General features: G+C 52.6%; 1 protein-coding gene across 1 annotated transcript in view; it reads left to right on the top strand.

Moving 5' to 3' along the window:
* Position 1: 1 nt before the first annotated feature.
* The window catches only part of LOC127586509 (polyamine-transporting ATPase 13A3-like), a 47374-nt gene continuing 25955 nt past the window's right edge, over positions 2 to 21420 (top strand). The window contains 18 exon segments of the mRNA XM_052044522.1: positions 2 to 67; positions 1691 to 1870; positions 1872 to 1906; positions 2510 to 2579; positions 3766 to 3900; positions 3990 to 4007; positions 4009 to 4063; positions 4352 to 4483; positions 6543 to 6725; positions 7233 to 7379; positions 8391 to 8590; positions 9454 to 9515; positions 10390 to 10543; positions 11847 to 11957; positions 15260 to 15277; positions 17209 to 17275; positions 17278 to 17361; positions 20571 to 20691. Coding sequence (XP_051900482.1) covers positions 2 to 67; positions 1691 to 1870; positions 1872 to 1906; positions 2510 to 2579; positions 3766 to 3900; positions 3990 to 4007; positions 4009 to 4063; positions 4352 to 4483; positions 6543 to 6725; positions 7233 to 7379; positions 8391 to 8590; positions 9454 to 9515; positions 10390 to 10543; positions 11847 to 11957; positions 15260 to 15277; positions 17209 to 17275; positions 17278 to 17361; positions 20571 to 20691 — 1838 coding nt within the window.

Genomic DNA, 21420 nt, shown 5'->3' with positions numbered 1-21420 from the left:
TATGATCCAGCAGCACAAGTGGGAGAAGGATCTGCTACCCAAGGCTCCAGACGTGGAAGGGGTTGAGGTGTGATTCGCGGCTTCCTTCCTCTGCTGTTTGTTGTGGGCTGACGCCTTCCAAGTTTGGTTTGGTTTGGTTTATTATTGTCACTTGTACCGAGGTACAGTGAAAAACTTGTCTTGCACACCGATCATACAGGTCAATTCATTACACAGTGCGGTTACATTGAGTTAGTACAGAGTGCATTGATGTAGTACAGTTAAAAACAATAACAGTACAGAATAAAGTGTCACAGCTACAGAGAAAGTGCAGTGCAATAAGGTGCAAGGTCACAACAAGGTAGATCATGAGGTCAGAGTCCATCTCATTGTATAAGGGAACTGTTCAATAGTCTTATCACAGTGGGGTAGAAGCTGTCCTTGAGCCTGGTGGTACGTGCCCTCAGGGTCCTGTATCTTCTACCCGATGGAAGAGGAGAGAAGAGAGAATGACCTGGGTGGGTGGGGTCTTTGATTATGCTGGCTGCTTCACCAAGACAATGCGAGGTAAAGTTAGAGTGATCCATAGGCAATCTGTTTGTAGTTGTTGTGTGAGAGGGACGGACTTGGAATACCTGGTGTCCTAACCTGCCTTGTTTTATGATCGTGATCTAGGACAGGCATGCTTTTGTTGTTGGGGTTGCAGGAAGGGGCGGGCCGTGTCAGTACTCTGATGCACACATGTACAGGGGGATCTTGATCAGTTGGGTAAGTGGCCAAGGAATGGTAAATGCAGTTCAATTCAGATAAGTGTGACGTGTAGCGTTTGGGAAGACAGATGAGGGTAGGACTTTCACAGTGAACAGCAGGGCCCCGGGGAGTGTTGTCGAACAGAGGGACCTAGGAGTACAGGTAAATGGTTCCCTGAAAATGGCACTGCAGGTAGACAGGGTGGTGAAGAAGGTGCTTGGTATGCTGGCCTTCAGTCAGGGCACTGAGTATAGGAGTTGGTCATTATGTTGCAGTTATACAAGACGTTGGTGAGGCTGCAGTTGGAATATTGTGTGTAGTTTTGGTTACCCTGCTATAGGAAGGACATCATTAAGCTGGAAAGAGTGCAAAGAAGATTTACGAGAATGTTTTCCAGGACTCGAGGGCTTGAGTTATTGAGAGAGGTTGGGCAGGCTGGGACTTCATTCCTTGGAGCGTAGGAAACTGAGGGGTGACCTTGCAGAGGTGTACAAAATCATGAGGGACATAGAGTGAATGACTCTCCTTAACAGCATCTTGGGTGTTCCACACCTCAAGGACTGCAGCAGTTCAAGAAGGCACCTTCTCAAGGGCAACCAGTGATTAAATGCAGGCTCAGCCTGCGAAGCCCACAATCCCTTGAATGAATAAAGAAAAACGTCCTTCCTGATAGATGATGTTGAAATGTGAGGCTCCTTTCTCCTCCTGTGCACTCTCCCGCTGATGTGGTGGTGAGTTTCCAACGGTGAGTTACCACCTCCTCTGTGATCACCAGGGCTTGGCAGAGGGGGCTGGATATCTGCGAGGATCCTGATTGCAACCCGACCATCCTGTCCCTTAGAGAAGAGTAGGAGGCAGGACCTTGACTGTGGTTGAACAGCCCCACCAACACTTGGTCATCTTGGAGGAAGGGTGATAGACACCTGGCGGGATGCACGCTGATCTTTGCCCCCTTGCCTAGACCCTCACCCCGGTTTTGTCTCCTCCTCCTTCCTCCAACCCCCCATCCGACCCCCCAATCAGCTTCGATAACTTCGACCACCAGAAAATCAAGTACTTGTGGAGCCAGCGGGGGCAGGAGTTCCGCAGACTGGTGGCGCTGGATGAGGGGATCCTGTGCTCGGCGCTCCATGCTCACCACAAGCGCTGGGCTGACCACCCTCAGCAAGGAATACCGGTAGGGACTGGGCAGTGACCCTGGGGTCTGGAGGAGGGGTGTGGGGAATGATGAGATTTGGGGGGGGGGGGGTTGCTGGCGTAGTTGGGGAGTGGCTCTGTGTTGGTGTGGACTTGGGTGGGACAGGTGGTGAGGTTGGGGACAAGGTTCATGTTAGGGTAGAGTGGGCTGTGGAGGAGAGGGAGGGGAGGGAAAGTTTCTGAGGGACGGGGCTGTGGTTTCTGAGGGACAGGGTAGGGATGGTTATTGAGGGATGAGAAGGGCGGTTTCTGAGGGACAAGGAAAGTCCTGAGGGACGGGGGTTTTCAGGGGAGAGGGAGTGGGAAAGTTCTGAGGGACGGGGGCGGTTTCTGAGGGACGGGGAAAGTTCTGAGGGATGGGAGGGTTTCTAGGGGAGACGGAGTGGGAAGGTTCTGAGGTACTGGAGGGGCGGTTTCTGAGGGACGGGGAAAGTGAGGGACAGGGGAGGAGGAGAGAGGGGAAGAGGGGGGGCTCTGGAGGCAGAGGAGAGGGACAGGGAGGGCTCTGGTATCAGGATAGTGCTGTGGAGGGGATGGCTCTGTGGTATAAGGATTACCTGTGTCGTCGCGTGTCGTTCTACAGGAAGCTGTTCTACGGAGAGAATCAGATCGACGTGAAAGTGCCTTCCATCCCCCATCTCCTAGTAAAAGAGGTGAGGCCCTGGATGACGATCCCTCACCCTTTCCATCCATTCCCAGTACCCAGCGTAGATGGGGGACACCAGGACACGGAGGGGGAGAGGCAATGTCTGCTCATTCACACTGGAGCTGGGCAAGCCTCCAGTTACTCACACTCTTAACTGCCTGGCATCGCCCTGTCCCAGCCCCTCCTGCATGGTGCTAGACACCAATGTGGCTCGGGGAGATGGCCTTGGGGAGTCATTAGTGAGGAGAGAGCTGGGGCTTCAGTCCACCTTGCAGGAGGGATGGACAGTTTCAACTGTCAACTCTGTTACTGGACATGAAGCAAGTCTGTAGTGGTCCCCATTGTTGTAATTAAAAGTGAAATCAGAAACACTTTTATCTGTATCTGCTCTCCCTGCCTGAGAGTGTGTGACGGGACAGTGTAGAGGGAGCTTCACTCTGTGTCTAACGCTGGGTATGTGTGATGGGACAGTGTAGAGGGAGCTTCACTCTGTCTCTGACCCTGGGAATGTGTGACGGGACAGTGTAGAGGGAGCTTCACTCTGTGTCTGACGCTGGGTATGTGTGACGGGACAATGTAGAGGGAGCTTCACTCTGTGTCTGACCCTGGGAGCGTGTGACGGGACAGCGTAGAGGGAGCTTCACTCTGTGTCTTAAGCCCTGTTTTTATAGACAGCTACACACTGAGCTACACAGCAGTTCCACCCACTGATTGGATTTGGGGTTCCCATCCTCCAATCCCCTGAATCAGTTTCACCCCTCAGCCTCCACCCACTCCAAAGAAATCAAACCCAGCCCATCCCGTCCGTCCTTGTAACTGAGACCCTCCATCCCCAGCAGCCTCCTGGGGAATCCCCTCTGCACCCTCCCCAGCACAACCACATCCTTCCCACGGTGACCAGAACTGCACGTAGAACTCTAGCTGTGGCCTGACCAGTGATTTGTAAAATTGTACCATGATCTCCCTGCTCTTAAATCGCCTGGCTAGTGTCCCGTACGCCTTCCTCACCACCTCATCTATCTGTGCTGCTACCTTCAGCAATCCTTGTTTGCCAATGTCCCTGAAACCTTCCCTGTCAGTGTGGGAGAAACTTTATTGTGTCTAACCCGTGTTGTAGAGCCTGTGGGTGTCTGATGTGTTGTAATGGGGACCGTACTGAAGCATTTCCTTTCTTAATTTTCCTGGTTCTCCAGGTGCTGAACCCATTCCATGTTTTCCAAGTCTTCAGTGTGATCCTCTGGTCCCTCGATGAGTATTACCTGTACGCGTCCGCCATCGTCTTCATGTCCGTCCTTTCCATCTGCATCTCCCTGTACTTTGTGAGAAAGGTAAGGCACCTCAGTCAGGGTCCGAGCGTTGGGAAGCCAGCCTGGGCACCCCACCAGACCTCTCACCCTCCTCCATTTGCTTCCTTCAGCAATACATACTGTTACACCGACATGGTGGCAACTCATAATGTGGTACGAGTGAGGGTTTACCGTGGCAATAATGGTGAGTCTGCCCTTGCATGCCTGTCAGCCTTGCCTCTTCCTCTCTCCCCTTCTCTTTTCTCTACTGTCCCTCTCAGCCCCTCCCACAGCTCTGCTCTTTCTCCCCCCTTCCCCCCCCTCGCTCTGCCCTCCCCTTCCCCCTCTCGCTCTGTCCCTCCCCCCTTGCTCTGCCCTCCCCTTCCCCCTCTCTCAGTCTGTCCCTCCCCCCTTGCTATGCCCTCCCTTCCCCCCCTCCCCAGTTTTGTCAGTGGGATGAGGGTGACTCTGGAAACTCTATTTCTTCCCACAGTGACCGAGGAAATCTTCTCCACCGACCTGGTACCCGGTGATGTCATTCTCATCCCGACCAATGGCATGATGATGCCGTGTGATGCCGTGCTGATCAGTGGAACCTGTGTTGTCAATGAGAGCCTGCTGACCGGTGAGGATTGCACCCACGTCACCGCCTTGGGAGAGAGGGGGAGTTCCAGTGTCACCATACGGGGGGTAGGGACCTATTTCACTGCCGACCCTCTGTGCCACCGCTATGGAAGGCTGACCTTGATGCCCTTGTAAACAGTGGCTTTAATTTGATTGCTTAGGTGCACCCCACTCCCCAACCCACGTGACAAGGTGCTATCACTGGGTCCACCACAGGGGGGTGGTGTGGGAACAGGCCAGCAGCTCCCAAGTCCTTGACAGGGTCATTCAGCACAGAAACAGGTCCTTCGGCCCATCGAGTCCATGCCAACCATCAACCACCCATTTATGTCAATCCCGTTTCACTCTCCTCACATTTCCATGAACTCCCCCCCCCCCCCCCCCAGACTCTCCCCTCACTCACACACTAGGGTGGCAATTTACAGCGGCCGATTAACGCAGCAACCTCTGTGTGTGTGCGTGTGTGTCTGTGTGTTGGGATGTGGGAGGGAACTGGAGCACTCAGGGGAAGTAGTCACAGGGAGAACGTGAGGCACACGCGCACACATACACACACTCTTGGAGAAACGTCTCCAGGCACAGAACAATGGGGTGACCAGACTAAGGGAAGATTAACAATCAATCGTACTCCAAGGGAAAGGGTGAACTGTTTGTCCCTAGAGCAATGTTCAATCTGGGCTGCACTGCTTGAAGTGATAAGGGAAAGAGAAGTGGATAAATATTTGGAAAAAGGAACTTGTCTCCAGAAAAGCAGGTTGTCAACTGATCCACATTCTGGAGCGGCAAGTAAAGCCACTGTCTCACAGCCCCAGACCCAGGTTCGATCCTGAGCTCCAGCACAGAGTGTGTGTGTGTGTGTGTGTGTGTGTGTGTGTGTGTGTGTGTGTGTGTGTGTGTGTGTGTGTGTGTGTGTGTGTGTGTGTGTGTGTGTGTGTGTGTGTGGAGTTTTTACGTTCTCTCTGTGACTGTGTGGGTTTCCCCCGGGTGCTCCGGTTTCCTCCCACATCCCAATGACGTGCATTAATTGGTGGCTGTAAATTGCGCCCCTGGTGTGTGTGAGGGGTAGAATCTGAGGGGAGTTGATGGGACTGTGGGGGAGAATAATATACAGGGAAAGTGGGGATGGGACTGCTCTGTGAGCTGGCATAGACTCGATGGGCTGAACGGGCTCCTGTGCGATAAAGAAAAATGTGTAGAATTGGGGAAAGGGCAAGGAAGTTGGGACTATTGGATTGTGTGTTCAGAGAGCTGGCAGGGGCACAATGGGCCAAATGGCCTCATGCACTGTTGAGAATCCAGACTAACACAACACAAACAACAGCTGGTATCTGACAGTCTCCTTCAGGGCTGTAGTTGCTATGCGCCCGGGCATTCTTTGCCAATGTTGTGGTGTTAGAACAATAGAACATAGAACAGTACAGGCCCACCATGTTGTGCCAAACTAATTAAACTAGTAACTAAACGCGTAACTAAACCAATCCCTTCTGCCTCCTCACAGTCCATACCCGTCTGTTCTCTGCACATTCATGTGCCTATCTTAAGAGCCGCTTAAACTCCTCTAACGTATCTGCCTCCACCACCACCCCTGGCAGCGCATTCCAGGCACCCACCGCTCTGTGTAAAAAAAAAACTTGCCCTGCACATCTCCCTTGAACTTACTCCCTCTTGCCTTAAATGCATGCCCTCTAGTATTAGGCATTTAGACCCTGGGAAAAAGATACTGGCTGTCTACTCTGTCTATGCCTCTCATGACCTATCAGGTCTTCCCTCAGCCTCCACAGCTCCAGAGAAAACAACCCAAGTTTGTCCAACCTCTCCTTGTATACATGCCCTCTAATCCAGGTGAACCTCGAGCCACAAACATAAAATGCTGGAGGAACTCAGCGGGTCAGGCAGCATCTGTGGGGGGAAACGAACAGTTGACGTTTCGGGCCGAGACCCTTCCATCGGGACACTCAGTGTGTGTAGCATCTGCAGTCTCTCTTGTGTCTCCATCCTGGTGAACCTCTTCTGCACCCTCTCGAAAGTGTTGCCAGTGACCTCTTGTCTCCCGTTCGCAGGGGAAAGTGTTCCTGTCATGAAGACCAACCTCCCAAAACCCCGCCAGGAAGCGGTGGGACCACACAGGAACGAGGTGTACAGCCCGGACAGCCACAAGCGCCACACGCTCTTCTGCGGGACAGCTGTGTCCAGACCCGTTCTACACTGGGGAGCCGGTGAAAAGCCATCGTTGTTCCGCACAGGTGCGGTGCAGGGGATTACACTGGGCGGGGTAGGGAATGTGGGGGAGAGGAAGGGGAGAGTGGTGGGCTGTATCCTTGGTGGGGGGGAGGAAGGGGAGAGTGGTGGGATATATGTGGGGGGGGAGAGGAAGGGGAGAGTGGTGGGCTGTATCCTTGGTGGGGGGGAGGAAGGGGAGAGTGGTGGGATATATGTTGGGGGGGAGAGGAAGGGGAGAGTGGTGGGTGTATCTGTGGGGGGGAGAGGAAGGGGAGAGTGGTGGGTTGTATGTTGGGTGGGGAGAGGAAGGGGAGAGTGGTGGGATATATGTGGGGGGGAAGAGGATGTGAGGGGGCGATGGGCAGCTGGGTGTACAGAGGGCAGAAGGGGGTGGTGTTGGAGGGGTTGGAAGAATGTCGGATGGGATGTCCGTAGCCTGCAGAGGTTGTAACCCCTCCCCCGGATGAGCATCTCCCCTGGTGTCAGGGTTTGCCCCGACCACTGAAGTCTGCGCCTCTTTCCTTCTGCAGGTTTCTACACCTCGAAGGGGCAGCTGGTTTGCTCGATCCTCTACCCAAAGCCGACCGACTTCAAGCTTTACCGGGATGCCTCCCGCTTCCTCTTCAGTCTGGTGTGCGTGGCTGGGATCGGCATGATCTACAGCATTGTCAGGAGCGGCCCTCCTCGGGGTGCGTACCCTCCTGCTTGGGGCCCCGTTAACCGGGGTGGGGGAAGCTCTCTCGCTCCGCGGCCCCGTTAATTGGGGCGGGCCCACTGCCCCACTTGCCGTGGAGCTGACCATTGTGGGGAAGGGGTGTGGGGTCTGCTGGAGTCGACCTCCGCCCTCCCTGGGGGCGTTACACGGCGGTGCGGCAGGTGGAGCTGCTTCCTCCCAGCTCCAGAGAGCCGGGTTCGATCCTGACCTCTGGTGCTGTGTGTGTGGAGTTGGAATGTTCTTGAGGGCGGAGGGAGGGAGGGGGAGCTCGGAGGGCAGAGAGGGAGGGGGGGCTGGGGGGGTGCTCAGAGGGGTAGAGGGAGGGGTGCTCGGGGGCAGAGGGAGGGGGGGCTCGGAGGGCAAGAGGAAAGGGGGTGCTCGGTGGTGGGGGGGGGGCTCGGGGGCAGAGGGAGGGAGGGAGAGCTCGGAGAGGGAGCTAGAGCGGTGAAAGGGAGAGCTCGAGGGTGAATGTGGAAGGTGGGGAGGGACGGAGGGAAGAAGTGCTCGGAGGGCAGAGGGAGGGGGGAGTGCGGAGGCAGGGGAGGGGGGAGCTCGGAGGGCGGGGGGGGGAGCTCAGAAGGGTGGAGGGAGGGGGAGGGGCGGAGGGAGGAGTTCACAGGGCAGAGTGAAGGAGGGATGGCAGAGGGGAGGGAGGGACAGCTCAGAGGGCGGGAGGCTCAGCTTGGAGAGAAGGAGCGAGGGAGGGAGAGCTCGAGGGTGGAGAACTCGGAAGCTGGAGGGAGGGAGGGACGGGAGGGAGGCAAGAGGGTGCGAGAGGGGTGGGAGTGAGAGAGGAAGATCTCAAGGCTGGAGAAGGAGGGAGGGAGGGAGGGGAGTGCTTGGAGGGAGAGAAGGGAGCGCTCGGAGGAGGAGGGAGGGGGAGCACTCAGAGGGTGGAGGGAGGGAGGAGAGTGCTTGGAGGTTGGGAAAGGGAGCATCGCCAGGTTGATTGGGAATACTGACCCTCCTGCCTTTGGCTCCCAGGAGGAGATCGACCGCATCATCATTGAAGCACTGGACATCGTCACGATCACGGTTCCTCCAGCGCTTCCAGCTGCCATGACTGCAGGCATCATCTACGCTCAGCACCGGCTCAAGAAGAAGGGAATCCATTCCATCAGCCCTCAGCGCATAAACATGTGCGGCCAGCTCAACCTGGTCTGCTTTGACAAGGTCAGTGGCCCCGGGGTCTCGCTCCCTTTCCCAGCCTCCGAACACTCCCCCCCCTCCCTCCCTCCCTCCCCTCCATCCATCCTCTGAACACTCCTTCCCTCCACCCCTGCTTCCTTCCCTCCTTCCCTCATTTCACCTTCCAAGCTCTCCCCCCCATCTCAAGTTCTCCATCCCTCTCTCCCTCCAACCCTCTGAGCTCGCCCTCCGCCTTCCGAGGGTGGACCCCACATCACCGTGCTGAGGGGTGCGGGCTGAATCACTCCACATCTCCTCTCAGCTGCAGGGGCCTCAGTGGGTAGAGCCAATCCCCTACTGCTCTCGAGACCTGGGTTCGATCCCGACCTCCAGCGCTGTGTGTGTGTCTGTGTGTGTGTGTGTGTGTCTGTGTGTGTGTGTGTGTCTGTGTGTGTGTGTGTGTGTGTGTGTGTGTGTGTGTCTGTGTGTGTGTGTGTGTTTGTCTGTGTGTGTGTGTGTGTGTGTGTGGTTTCCTCCCACGTCCCAACAACGTGCAGGGTCAGTGGGTTCATTGCCCCTGTAGTGTGTGGGTGAGGGGTAGAATCCGGGGGGAGGGGTGGTGAGTTGATGGGAATGGGGGGGAGAATAAGATGGGATTGGTGTGAATGGGTGATTGATGGTTGGCACAGGCTTGGTGGGCCGAAGGGCCTGTTTCTGTGATGTGTGACTATAAAGAAAACACCACCAGCTAAAACGATCATAAAATTCTCCCGGCACTTGTAAAACTTTTTTATCTCAGTTCTGGTATCACATCAGGCTGAACCATCCCATCTTCCCTTAAGTGTCCTCCCTCCCCTCTGACCCCCACCCCTGCGTCAGACATCTCACGGTCTCCTCTCGTTGTTCAGACAGGAACGTTGACTGAGGATGGCCTGGATATCTGGGGCTTTCTCCGAGCCCAGGAGGGCAGGTAAGGTCTCTGGGCGATGGTGGGGGTGGGAATTGGCCAGCCTATTCCAGAGGGTGGAGGGAGGTCTTTCAGAACAGGGTGGAACAATAATCTGGCCGTGTGTAACCAATCCCGGGTGGAACCTGGCCAGTGAGGATCACGCATCTCCCTCAAGCACGCATCCATGGTGATCTGGTTGTTACACAACTGAACCAGCAATGGGATACTGTGTTCGGTGGGCTTGTACACAGTGAGGGGAGTTGCATTCACGACACTGCAGGAGGCTCGTCCGTCCATCGTGCCTTCACTATCTGCTTTCACTGAGAGGCTGCTCTGCACACTGTCCCGAGAGTTCCAGTCAGGAGGCCTTGGCAGGGACACAGATCCCCTCAGGAACCCTGTCTCGACAGCACAGATGGTAGAGCCACTGTCTCACAATGCCAGAAACCCGGGTTTGATCCTGACCTCCGGCTGTGAGTATGTGTGTGTGTATGTGCGTGCAATCCTGACCTCCAGTGCTGTGTGTGCAGAGTTTGCACGTTCTCCCCCTCGTGTGTGGGTGAGGGGTAGAATCTGGGGGGAGTTGATGGGAATGTGGGGAGAATAGGTTACGGGGAAATTGGCGGGGGATTGGAAGCGCTCTGTGTGCTGGCATGGACTCTATGGGCCAAATGGCCTCCTGTGTGGTACAAGGTAGCAGTAAAAAGAGCTGGTGGTGGGGTGGGACTTGGTGATCACTGTCAGCCAATCAGCTGGGCGTATGGAGGTTAATTTGACGATTGACACTGCTCTCGGTCAGTGAAGTGGAAGCATGTCTTCAGCTTCGTCTCCCCCCCGCCCATTCACCAGCACGGCAGCAGCTCTTCCTCCCGTTCCCACCTCCTTGTCTCCGCAGGTTCCTCTCCCTGGAGCGCGACGTGGCCTCCCAGAGTCTCACTCGGTCCTGTTTCATTGCCGCCATGGCGACTTGCCACTCCCTGACCAACATCGACGGGAAAGCTGTCCTGGAGATCCCCTGGACTGCAAGATGTTCGAAAGCGACTGGATGGGTGAGGAAGGCTTGTAGTGAAGAAAGACCCACCACAAGTCTGAGACTCTCCCTCATATCGTCCCCTTCTTTAATTCCCCCCCCCCCCCAGCTCCTTTTATCCATGTTGTCTACCTCCAGTCTTAGAATTCTTGTGCAATGATCCTTTCATCATCTTGCTTCTCCCACAACCTTCCTCTGTCTGCGCACCCCTACAGGATCTCAGAGCAGTGGTCCATCATTGTTTTGCGTCTTTCAGTGTCCTAGAACATAGAACAGTGCAGCACAAACCCATGCAGTGGTGTAATGAAATGAATGTATGGACGGTATGCAAGACAAGTTTTGCACTGTACTTCAGTATATGTTGACAATAATAAATCATGTCACCAATTTACTAAGCATGATGGACAAATTATCCTATCCCCTTCTGCCTGCACCCCCTTCCCTGCATATATTCATGTGTCTAAGAGCCTCTTGAAGTCCTCCATCATACAAGTTTCCACCACCACTCCTGGCAGCGCATTCCAAGCACCCACCGCTCTGTGTAAAAAAAAAAACTTGTTTCGCACATCTGCTTTAAGTCTGGTGCAGACATTGTGGGTTGAAATGACTGTTCATGTCCTGTTCTATGTTCTAACTCCCCATTGACATTCCATAAGACCATGAGATATAGGGAGCAGAATTAGTCCATTCCGCCATTCAATAATCATTGATTTTTCTTCAGCCCCATTCTCCCCGCCTTCTCCCCATAACCCTTAAACCCCTTACCAATCAAAAACTATCGATCTCTGCCTTAAATACACCCAATGACTTGGCCTCCACCGCTCCTTGTGGTGACGAATTCCACAGATTCACCGCCACTCTGGCTGAAGAAATTCCTCCTCATTCTCAGTTCTAAAGGGATGTCCCTTTATTCTGAGGCTATGCCCTTGGATCCTGGACTCTCCTACTGAGGGAAACATCCTCCCCACGTCCACTCTATCCAGGGCCTTTCAGTATTCGGTAGGTTTCAATGAGATCTCTCCCTCATCCTTCTGAACTCCATCTAGTACTGTCCCAGAGACAGCAAACGGTCCTCATATGTTAACCCTTTCATTCCTGGGATCATTCTTGTGAACCACCTCTGGACCCTCTCCAGGGCCAGCATGTAATTCTACAGGGGCCCAAAATTGCTCACATTATCTGGTCTGACCAAATGCCTTCTAAAGCCTCGGCAGTACAATCCTTGCTTTTATGTTCTAGTCCTCTCGAAATGAATGCTAACGTTTCCAAGTGACATTACCCGCCTGCCTCCCCTCGGTTACCTGTCTTCTCTCTGCCCGCAGGTCCTGGAGGAGCCCACAGCCGAGGAGACGGCCCTGCATGACCAGATCATGCCCACCGTTGTTCACACCGCCCCGCCAGTCTACCTGCACAACCCCGAGCTGTGGCGATGCTGATGTGGTAAGTGCAGGAGGTCAGGGAAGGGTTTACTGGCACTCGTGGCCTTGAACGAAGCAATGGCAGAGAATGAACCAAACTCCCTAATAATTAATAGAAGCAGGAGAAGGCCATTTGGCCCCTTCTCTGTGCTCCTATATTCAGTAATATCTTTAACCTCAAGTCAATTCAAGTTTATTGTCATGTGCACAAGTATACTTGTACACAAGTACAGGTACAATGAAAAACTTACTTTGCAGCAGCATCATAGGCACATAGCATCAGATAAGCAGCATTCATAAAAAAAACAAACATAAATTATATACCATTTTTACAAGGAAGAACACAATTAGAACAAAAAAAAAGAGTCAATTTTAGTGTAAGTGGTCATAGTGTGGCTAAAACTGTAGTGATTAGATTGGTTCAAGACCAAATGGTTGCAGGGAAGTAGCTCTTCCTGAACCTGGTGGTGTGGGACTTCAGGTGGGACCTCCTGCCCGATGGTAGTGTAAAGTCGACCCACGCTCTGTAATAAATCAGACAACAGCAGAACCAAAGAATTTACGATTAATGCTTTATTATTTTAACGCTAGCAGGAGTGAGGGATACAGAGAAAGAGTAAACAATGTAACCCGAGCTCTGTTCTTATCCCACTCGAAGATGCCTCAGTTAGTGTGTATCTTTTATACCACACTTCATGAGAAAACCTTGGTGGAAGTTGCACTCACTGTGGTAATTGCTCACAGCAAGCTTTAGCAAAACAAGATATGTCTTAAAATAACCATGTCTTCCTTACTCACACCTGGCCCTCACTTTCAGCCATAACTATAATCACCCCATGGCTGAGGTAATTCTTTACCATGGGAAGAAGCTGACAATGAGAAGCACGCCATTAAACCCTTCCATTGCCGGACATTAACCTTGCATTCCCAGCTATCTTTTACGGTAGCTGCGAGAAGATGGCATCACTTACCTCCAGGTCCCTTGATACCCCTAATAACTGAATTCACTTGATCTCAGTATTGAACATACTGGGCATCTGAGCCTCCCAACCCTTGTTGGGTAGAGAGATCCTGAAAGTCATAGCCTATGGGTAGGTAAATTCTTAGCCCTGGCTGGCTGACCCCTTGTTGAATGTAATAGTGGTCATAACCTTCCTTCCGGTGTTGTAGCCAAAGTAGGTTCATTCTAAAGACCGCTGCAACGGTGGCACAGCGAGTAGAGCCACTGCCTCACAGCTCCAGAGACCCGGGTTTGGGTCTCCAGTGCGGTGTGTGTGTGTGGGGGGGTGGGGGGGGTGGGTTTGCACCTTCTCCCTGTGACCCCGTGGGTCTCCCCCAGATGTTCCGGTTTCCTCCCACATCCCAACAGTGTGCAGGTCGGTGGGTAAATTTTCCGCCAGTGTGTGGGTGAGGGGAGTTGATGGGAACGTGGGGAGAGTAAAAACAAAATGGGGATCGGTGGTTGATGGTCAGTAGGGAGTAGATGGGCTGAAGGGCCTGTTTCCGAGCTGGATGACTCCCGTCGCTGTAGGATTCCCGTTCGGAGGTCCGTTCACGAAGTTCGTCACTCTTCGAAATTGCACAAGGTCACAGCACCGATAGGCACCATGCAGCCCATTGTCTGCTGTTTACCATTGGAGTGCCTCTGTCCCCCATGTTGCTGCATCTTCCCCCATCTCCTGGTGAAGGTCATGGAGTTAGAGTGCCTCCTCGCTGCAACAGAACCTCAGGATAACACCAGCAGCACCACCTGGTGGCACCACCCGAAGAGGCAACAAGCCAGCCTTTTTATTACAGCTGCCACCTCGGAACTGTGCATTGGGTTGAATATTTAGTTTGTACCTCAAAATTAAGCATGTTACAGTACTGTAGCTCGAGGGCAAGATGTCCCTCTCACAACTGTGGGTAATTATTTTTATCCATCTCGCTCCCCTCCCTCCCCCCCTCTCTCACTCCCCTCCCTCTCCCCCTTCTCTCTCCTCTCCCCCCCTCCCTCCCCCTCTCTCCCTCCCCCTCTCTCTCTCCCTCCCTCCCTCCCTCCCTCTCTCCCTCCCTCCCTCCCTCCCTCCCTCTCTCCCTCCCTCCCTCTCTCCCTCCCTCCCTCTCTCCCTCCCTCCCTCTCTCCCTCCCTCTCTCTCTCCCCCTCCATCTCTCCCCTGCCTCCCCCTGCTTCCCCCCCTCCCTCGGCCCCCCTCTCTCTCTCCCACTGGTGCAGTGGGTAGAGGCGCTGCCCCACAGTGTGAGAGACCCGGGTTTGATCCTGACCTCGGGTGCTGTCTGTCTGGAGTTTGCAAGTGTGGCCACGTGGTTTGCTCCAGTGTCCTCTCGCATCCCAAAAAGGTGCTAGTGCTTAGATGAGTTCGCTGCTGTAAAGTACCCCTAAATTACCTCAAACATCTGAAAACACGTGAGTGTAGGTGAGTGGCAGGGAGAACCAAGGGGCAGTTGATGGACGTGCAAGGGAGAATAGTCAGAGTGAAGTGGGATTGGCATAGACTCAATGGGCAGAATGACCTCCTCCTATGTAATTATGAAATGTGAACCATTCATCACTGAAGTCTAGATTTAGTTTTCTGTCAGAGACACACAGCCCGGGAAACAGACCCTTTGACCCGCCGGCTCAACACCGACCATCAACCACCCATATTACACCGATCCCATTTTATGCTCCCCACATTTCCATCAATTCCCCCTCCCCCTCCCCAGATTCTACCCCTTACCTACACACTAGGGAGCAATTTACAGCAGTCTGAAGACCCACACCTCAGGGTTCAACTGCCATCAGCTTCTTGAACCAACCTGACTATATTCTAGCACTATATTTCCCTCAACTTGCACTCATGTTGTTATGTTTAATTTTTTTGTTTTGTTGTGAAAGTTACGTACAATTTATGTTAACTTAAGTTTATATAATTTATGTTTGTAACGTATTGTGCTGCTGCTGCAAAACAGCTAATCTTCACGGCATTTGTACCAGTGACAATAAACCCACCGACCCCGCACGTTGTTGGGAGGTGAGAGGGAACCGCAGCACCTGGGGGAACCCACGTGGTCACAGGGAGAATGTGCAAACTCACACAGAGCACCGGAGGTCAGGTTCGAACCGGGATCTCTGGAGCTGTGAGGCAGTGGCTCTACCCGCTGCGCCACCACTGCCTTAGATTTATTTGATTGGGAAATGGGTTCTGAATACAATAATCACCACAAACAGTATCGGTGTATCAAGCAGTGTATCAGTATGGCAGAGAGACATGTTTTTAATGTTTCTTTGTGTGGACAGATAATAATTCTTTCTCTTCCTCTCTGTTCTCCTGCAGGAGCTCCAGGAGCTGATGGTGAGTATCACTCTGCTCTCTGCAGCCTTACTCTGTCACATTATGGCTCCTTGCCCATCAGCCCAAGGAGGGGTGAGACTGGTAGTTCTTGCCGTAACACCAAGCACAGTCCCATGGTTTCACACTCCCCTCTCACCCTTACCAGGACCCTGAGCTTCTTTTCCTCCAGGTGAAGCCACACCCAACATGTAACTGCACTGTTAGTTATGGGGAGAGATTGGACAAGCATGGCTTGTTTACCCTGGAGCAAAGGGGGCCGAAGGGTGACCTGATATTATATTAGAGACACAGAGAGGGTAGCTGGTCAGAATCTTTCTCCAGTGATAGGGGTATCAAAAAACAAGAGGGCATTTAGTCATGTTGCAGTTGTATAAAACTTGGGGTAGGCCGCACTTGGAGTACTGTGTGCAGTTCTGGTCGCCCCATTATGTGGAGGCTTTGGGAGAGGGTGCAGAAGAGGTTCACCAGGAGTAGAGCATTAGCTATAAGAAGAGGTTAGACAAACTTGGGTTGTTTTCTCTGGAAACTGAGGGGAAACCTGGTAGAAGTATATAAGATTATGAGGCGTATACGGGGTAGATAATCTTTTTCCCAGGGTGAAAATGTCAAATACTAGAGGGTGTAAGGTGAGAGGGGAAAGTTTAAAGGAGATTTAAGAGGCAAGAAGTTGGCAGGTGCCTGGAACCCACTGCCGGGGGAAGTGGTTGCAAGCAGGTACAATAGCAATCTGTAAGAAGCATATAGACAGACAGGCACATGAACAGGCAGGGAAGGGAGAGATGTAGACCATATGTAGGCAGCTGGGATTAGCTTGGATTGGCATCATGGTTGGCACAGACATCGTCGGCAGAAGGGCCTGTTCTGGTGTGTGCTTTTCCTTGTGCTATGTTCTATAGGTTTAAGTTGAAAGTCTTAAGAGGATTTGAAGGGTAATGTTGCTTTTACACAGAGTGGTTGATATCTGGAACGCGCTGCCGGAGGAGGCAGTGGAATCAGATACAACCACTGCTTTTAGACAGACACTTAAACAGGCAAGGCATAGAACGGATACAGTCCTAGGATTCGTGCAGATGGGCAAAAGGGTCAGCACGGACATGTTGGGCTAAAAGGGCCTGTTTCTGTGCTGTACAGCTCCTTGAGACACTGTCCCTTCACGAGCAGAGGGGAGAAAACACACAAGGGATTCAGAGAGCAGAAGTCTCTGTTCTGAGATTAAAATGTTATCATGGTAAAGATTTGTGTAACGTTGCAACGAGCATGTTTATAACAGCCTGCATTTATATGGCACCGTCTAAAGTAGTAAAAACAACCTTCCTGGCTTTTCACTGTGGCACAGCGGGTAGAGCCGCTGTCTCACAGCTCTAGAGTCCTGGTTCGATCCCGACCTCTGGTGCTGTGTTGTGTGTGTGTGTGGAGTTTGCATGTTCTCCCTGTGACCACGTGGGCTTCCCCCGGGTGTTCCGGTTTCCTTCAAAGGTGCGGATTGGTGGGTTAATTGGTTGTTATAAATGGCTGTTATTAGTGGGTGAGTGGTAAAGAAACTAGGGGGAAGTAGATGGGAATATGGGGAGAATAAAATTGGTTAGGATGAATGGTTGGCACAGACTCAGTGGGCCGAATGGCCTGTTTCTGTGCTGTATGACACTTTCTATGACCTGTACGTATCAAATAGCATAAAGACCAATCAGGAAGCTTGCAGAAGGAGGTTTTGATTGGCATCTAAAAGAAAGGGAGAGAGTTAGGTAATGGTGGAGGCAGAAGCTCATTACAGTGTCAACGAAGGCGAACGCAAAGGTCTACTGGGCTGGTGTGATCCACTCCACTGAGACTGCACCAACGCACAGCGGCCGTCTGTATTAGCGCCAGCATATCGTAGCTGTGAAGCTCTGTGGTTCCTCTGTTCACTTGCGATCTTTTTTGCTTCCTTTCAGAACTCCTATGAATCGGAATCATCAGCCAGTTCCCCCTTCTCCTCTGCCCTGCAGCGTATGAGCGTGGTACCCGCACCCTTGGCCAGCGGAGGCTGATCGCGTACATGAAGGGGGCACCTGAGACGGTGGCCAGCCTGTGCAAGAAGGAGACGGGTACGTCCAGCTAAATCTTTAGACCCCCCACCCCCCTGCCACAGTCTCCTCCAACGTTGACACAGTAATTAAGATCCTAAGGGGGCTTGATAGGGATGATGTGCAGATGACAACACACCTCTCTTCAGTGGACGACCCAGAGAGGCAATGGACAACCCACATAGGTCATTTCACCACATCAGTGCATCGAGGTAGTACAAGGGAAAACAATAACAGAATGCAGAATGAAGTGTTACAGTTACAGAGAAAGCGCAGTGCAGGCAGACAATAAGGTGCAAGGCCACGACAAGGTAGATCGTGAGGTCAAGAGTCCATCTTATCATACAAGACCCCTCCTCCCCTCCCCTTTATTGCTCCCCAACACCCCTCCTCTCCTCAGAGCTACCAGGCTACATGCAAAGGGCCTCGCATTGTTCACATCCCACCCGGGCACTTGTGAGGTTGGGGTGTCCGCTGAGGGTGAGGGTTCACTCGAAGGATCGCTCACACCAGAAAAGTAGGAGCAGGAGGAGGCCACTCGGCCCCTCAAACCTGCCTCGCCATTCAATACACCGATCTGCCCCAGGCCTCAACTCCTCTTTGGTGCCGGTTCCCCATCACCCTCAATTCCTCAATATTCCAAATATCTATCTATTTCCACCCTAAATATATCCAGTGCACCAGCCTCCACCCTTGGGGGCAGAGAAGAGTTCCAGAGATTCGCCACCCTCTGAGAGAAGAAATTTCTTCACACCTCAGTTTTAAATGACCGTCCCTTATTTTGTAACTACGTCCCCTTGTTCGTGAGTCATCTCCACATCTACCCTATCAAGCTCCCTTAGGATCTTAATATTTGAACAAGGTAACCCCTTCTGCTTCTAAACTCTGAGGAATACAGACCCAGACTGCCTTGCCTCTCTTCGTTGGACAACCCAGAGTGGTGATGGACAACCCACATAGACCATTTCACCACATCAGTGCATCAAGGTAGTACAAGGGAAAACAATAACAGAATGCAGAATGAAGTGTTACAGTTACAGAGAAAGTGCAGTGCAGGCAGACAATAAGGTGCAAGGCCACGACAAGGTAGATTGTGAGGTCAAGAGTTCATCTTATCATACAAGAGGTCCGTTCAATGACAGTGGGATAGAAGCTGTCCTTGAGCCTGGTGGTATGTGCTTTTTTGTATCTTCTGCCCAATGGGAGGGAGGAGAAGAGAGAATGTCTGGGGTGGGTGGGGTCTTTGATTATGCTGGCTGCTTTCCTAAGGCAGCGGGAAGTGTAGACAGAGTCCATGGAGGGGGAGGCTGGTATCTGTGATGCACTGGGCTATGTCCACAACTCTCCACAGTTTCTTGCAGTCTCGGGCGGAGCAGTTGCCATACCAAGCCGTGATGCACCCGGATAGGATGCTTTCTGTGGTGCATCTGTAAAGATTGATGAGGGTCAAAGGGGACATGCTGAATTTCCTTGCCAGTTTCCATACTGTATTACTCTGTGACTCTATCAGATGGAAAACTGGTACAGACCAAGAAATCAAGTTACCTGAAGTTGTAGAATCCAATATAGAGTCCAGAAGGCTGTAACGTGCCCAGACAGAAGATGAGGTGCTGTTCCTCAAGCTGGCATTTGGGCCTCACTGTGACAATGCAGGAGGTCGCAGACAGACAGGTCGGAGTGGGGTGGGAAATTAAAGTGACCAGCAACAGGAAGCTCAGGGTCACCCTTGTGGACTAAACGCAGGTGCCCCGCAAAGCGATTCCCCAATCCCGTCAGTCCCATTCCTCCCCACTCATTTCCCTGTATCCCTGCAGCTTATTCTCTCTCACATCCCCTGCACCATTGCCATCTACCTGCACTGAAGGTTAATGTGGTCAAATTGCCCACCGCTTGATTGCCCTTCGTGGTGGTAAACTGACTCTGTGAACCCGCTGCAACTAAAGGTCCTCCCGAGTGCTGTCAGGTCAGCAGTTCCAGGATTCTGACCCTTCTGACCACGAAGGACCGTTCAAAGTTCTTCACTGGCCGTAAAGGGAAGTGAAAGGCGCTGTAGAAATGCACAACTTCCACCCCTTTCCAAGTCAGGACGGTGTGAGGTTTGTAGGAGGTGACATCACAGTGTGTCCGGTCCAGAACGGAGAACCGTGCAGCACAGGAACGAGCCTTAGTCCATACGTCTGTGCCGACCACAATACCAATTTAAACTAATCCCGTCTGCCTGCACGTGGTCTCTATCCCTCCATTCTCCGCCTGTTCATGTGCCTGTCCTCTTAAACATCGCTATCGTGTCTGCTTCCACCACCTCCCCTGGCCAACGTTCCAGGCAGCCACCACTCTCTGTATATAAAAAAACTTGCCATGTACATCTCCTTTAAGATAAGATTTCTTTATTAGTCACATGTACATCAAAACACACAGTGAAATGCATCTTTGCATAGAGTGTTGTGGGGGCAGCCCGCAAGTGTCGCCACGCTTCCGGTGCCAACATAGCATTCCCACAACTTTCTAACCTGTACGCCTTTGGAATGTGGGAGAAAACCTTCCCCCTCTCATTTTTTCTCTCTTCTCCCCCCCTCCCATCGGGCAAAAGATACAAAAGCCTTGAACGCATGTACCACCAGGCTCAAGGGCAGCTTCTATCCCGCTTCTATAAGACTATTGAATGATGGGATGGACTCTTGACCTCAGGATCTACCTTGTCATGGCTTTGCACCTTATTGTCTGCCTGCACTACACCTTCTCATATTCTGCATTCTTTTATTGCTTTTCCCTTGTACTACGTTGATGTACCAATGTAATGAAACGATTGTATGCATGGCATGCAAGACAAAGTTCTTTGGTAGACGTGACAATAATAAACTAATTTACCAACAAATCTAAGTCTGCTGGTTGTTGACCTTAAAGCTACACCCTCTAGTATTTGGCTTTAAAGCCATGCCCTCTGACCTTTGGTCTGGAGGATGGAGGTCACAGGTCTCAGAGGTTCTGCTGAGGAATCCTCGGTAGTTCCTGCACAGTGCTGGGGTAGGAAGGGGATGACTGTTCAGGCTGGAGGATTAAGGGATCTGTCACATCATGGATGGTGTTGCGGATTTTGGAACTGCACTCGTCCAGCAAGTGGAGCTTATTCCGTCGTGCTCTGGAGCTGGGTGCTCGGAAGGGGAGGACCGATTTGCACCGAGCCACGTGCACCTTGATTTGTGCAACTTCCTTTCCCTGTTTTGTGACAGTGCCGGAAGATTTCTCCCACATTCTGGAGAAGTTCACTCGGCAGGGGCTGAGGGTGATTGCGCTGGCTTGTCGCAAGTTGGAGGCGAAGCTGACCTGGCACAAGGTGCAGACGGTGAACAGGTAACCACGATGGACGAAACTCGCCGCTCCCGATTATTCCCCACCACCCCCCCCATGCCAACCCTTGAACCCTGTGCTCACAGCTCCCCGACCTCTGACCCTTGATCCCTATGCTCACTAACCCTGACCCTCTGTTCTCTAGCCCCCTTTGACCCTCAGTCCTGATGCCCTCTGATCCCCCTTGACCCCCGACCCTGTCCTAGTGCTCTCTGACCCTCAGTCCTAGCGTTCTGATCCCTCTTGACCCCTGACCCTCAGTCCTAGTGCTCTCTGATCCCCTTGACCACTGCCCTACAGTCCATAAGACCATAAGACAAAGGAGCAGAAGTCGGCCATTCGGCCCATCGAGTCTGCTCCGCCATTCTATCATGAGCTGATCCATTCTCCCATTTAGCCCCACTCCCCCGCCTTCTCACCATAACCTTTGATGCCCTGGCTACTCAGATACCTATCAATCTCTGCCTTAAGTAGTTGTCCTAGTCTGGTCCTAGTGTCCTAGTCCTAGTGGTCTCTGACCACAGTCCAAGTGGTCTCTGAACTCACTCGAACCCTGATCCCTCCCCACGACCACTGACCTTGATCCCAGAGCTCCCTGACCGCCTACCCTCAAGTGCCAACATTCACCAACACTGCCCCACCCTGACCTTTGGTCCCAGTTCATCTCAACTGCCCTCCCCCAGCCCCGACCCTCAGTCTCAACGCCCGCTGACCCCTTGTACCCTGTGCTCA

Source organism: Pristis pectinata, chromosome 37 (assembly GCF_009764475.1).
Source record: "Pristis pectinata isolate sPriPec2 chromosome 37, sPriPec2.1.pri, whole genome shotgun sequence".
Lineage (NCBI taxonomy): Eukaryota > Metazoa > Chordata > Chondrichthyes > Rhinopristiformes > Pristidae > Pristis > Pristis pectinata.
The sequence above is the reverse complement of the archived record's forward strand: the minus strand, read 5'-3'. Positions and strand labels throughout refer to the sequence as shown.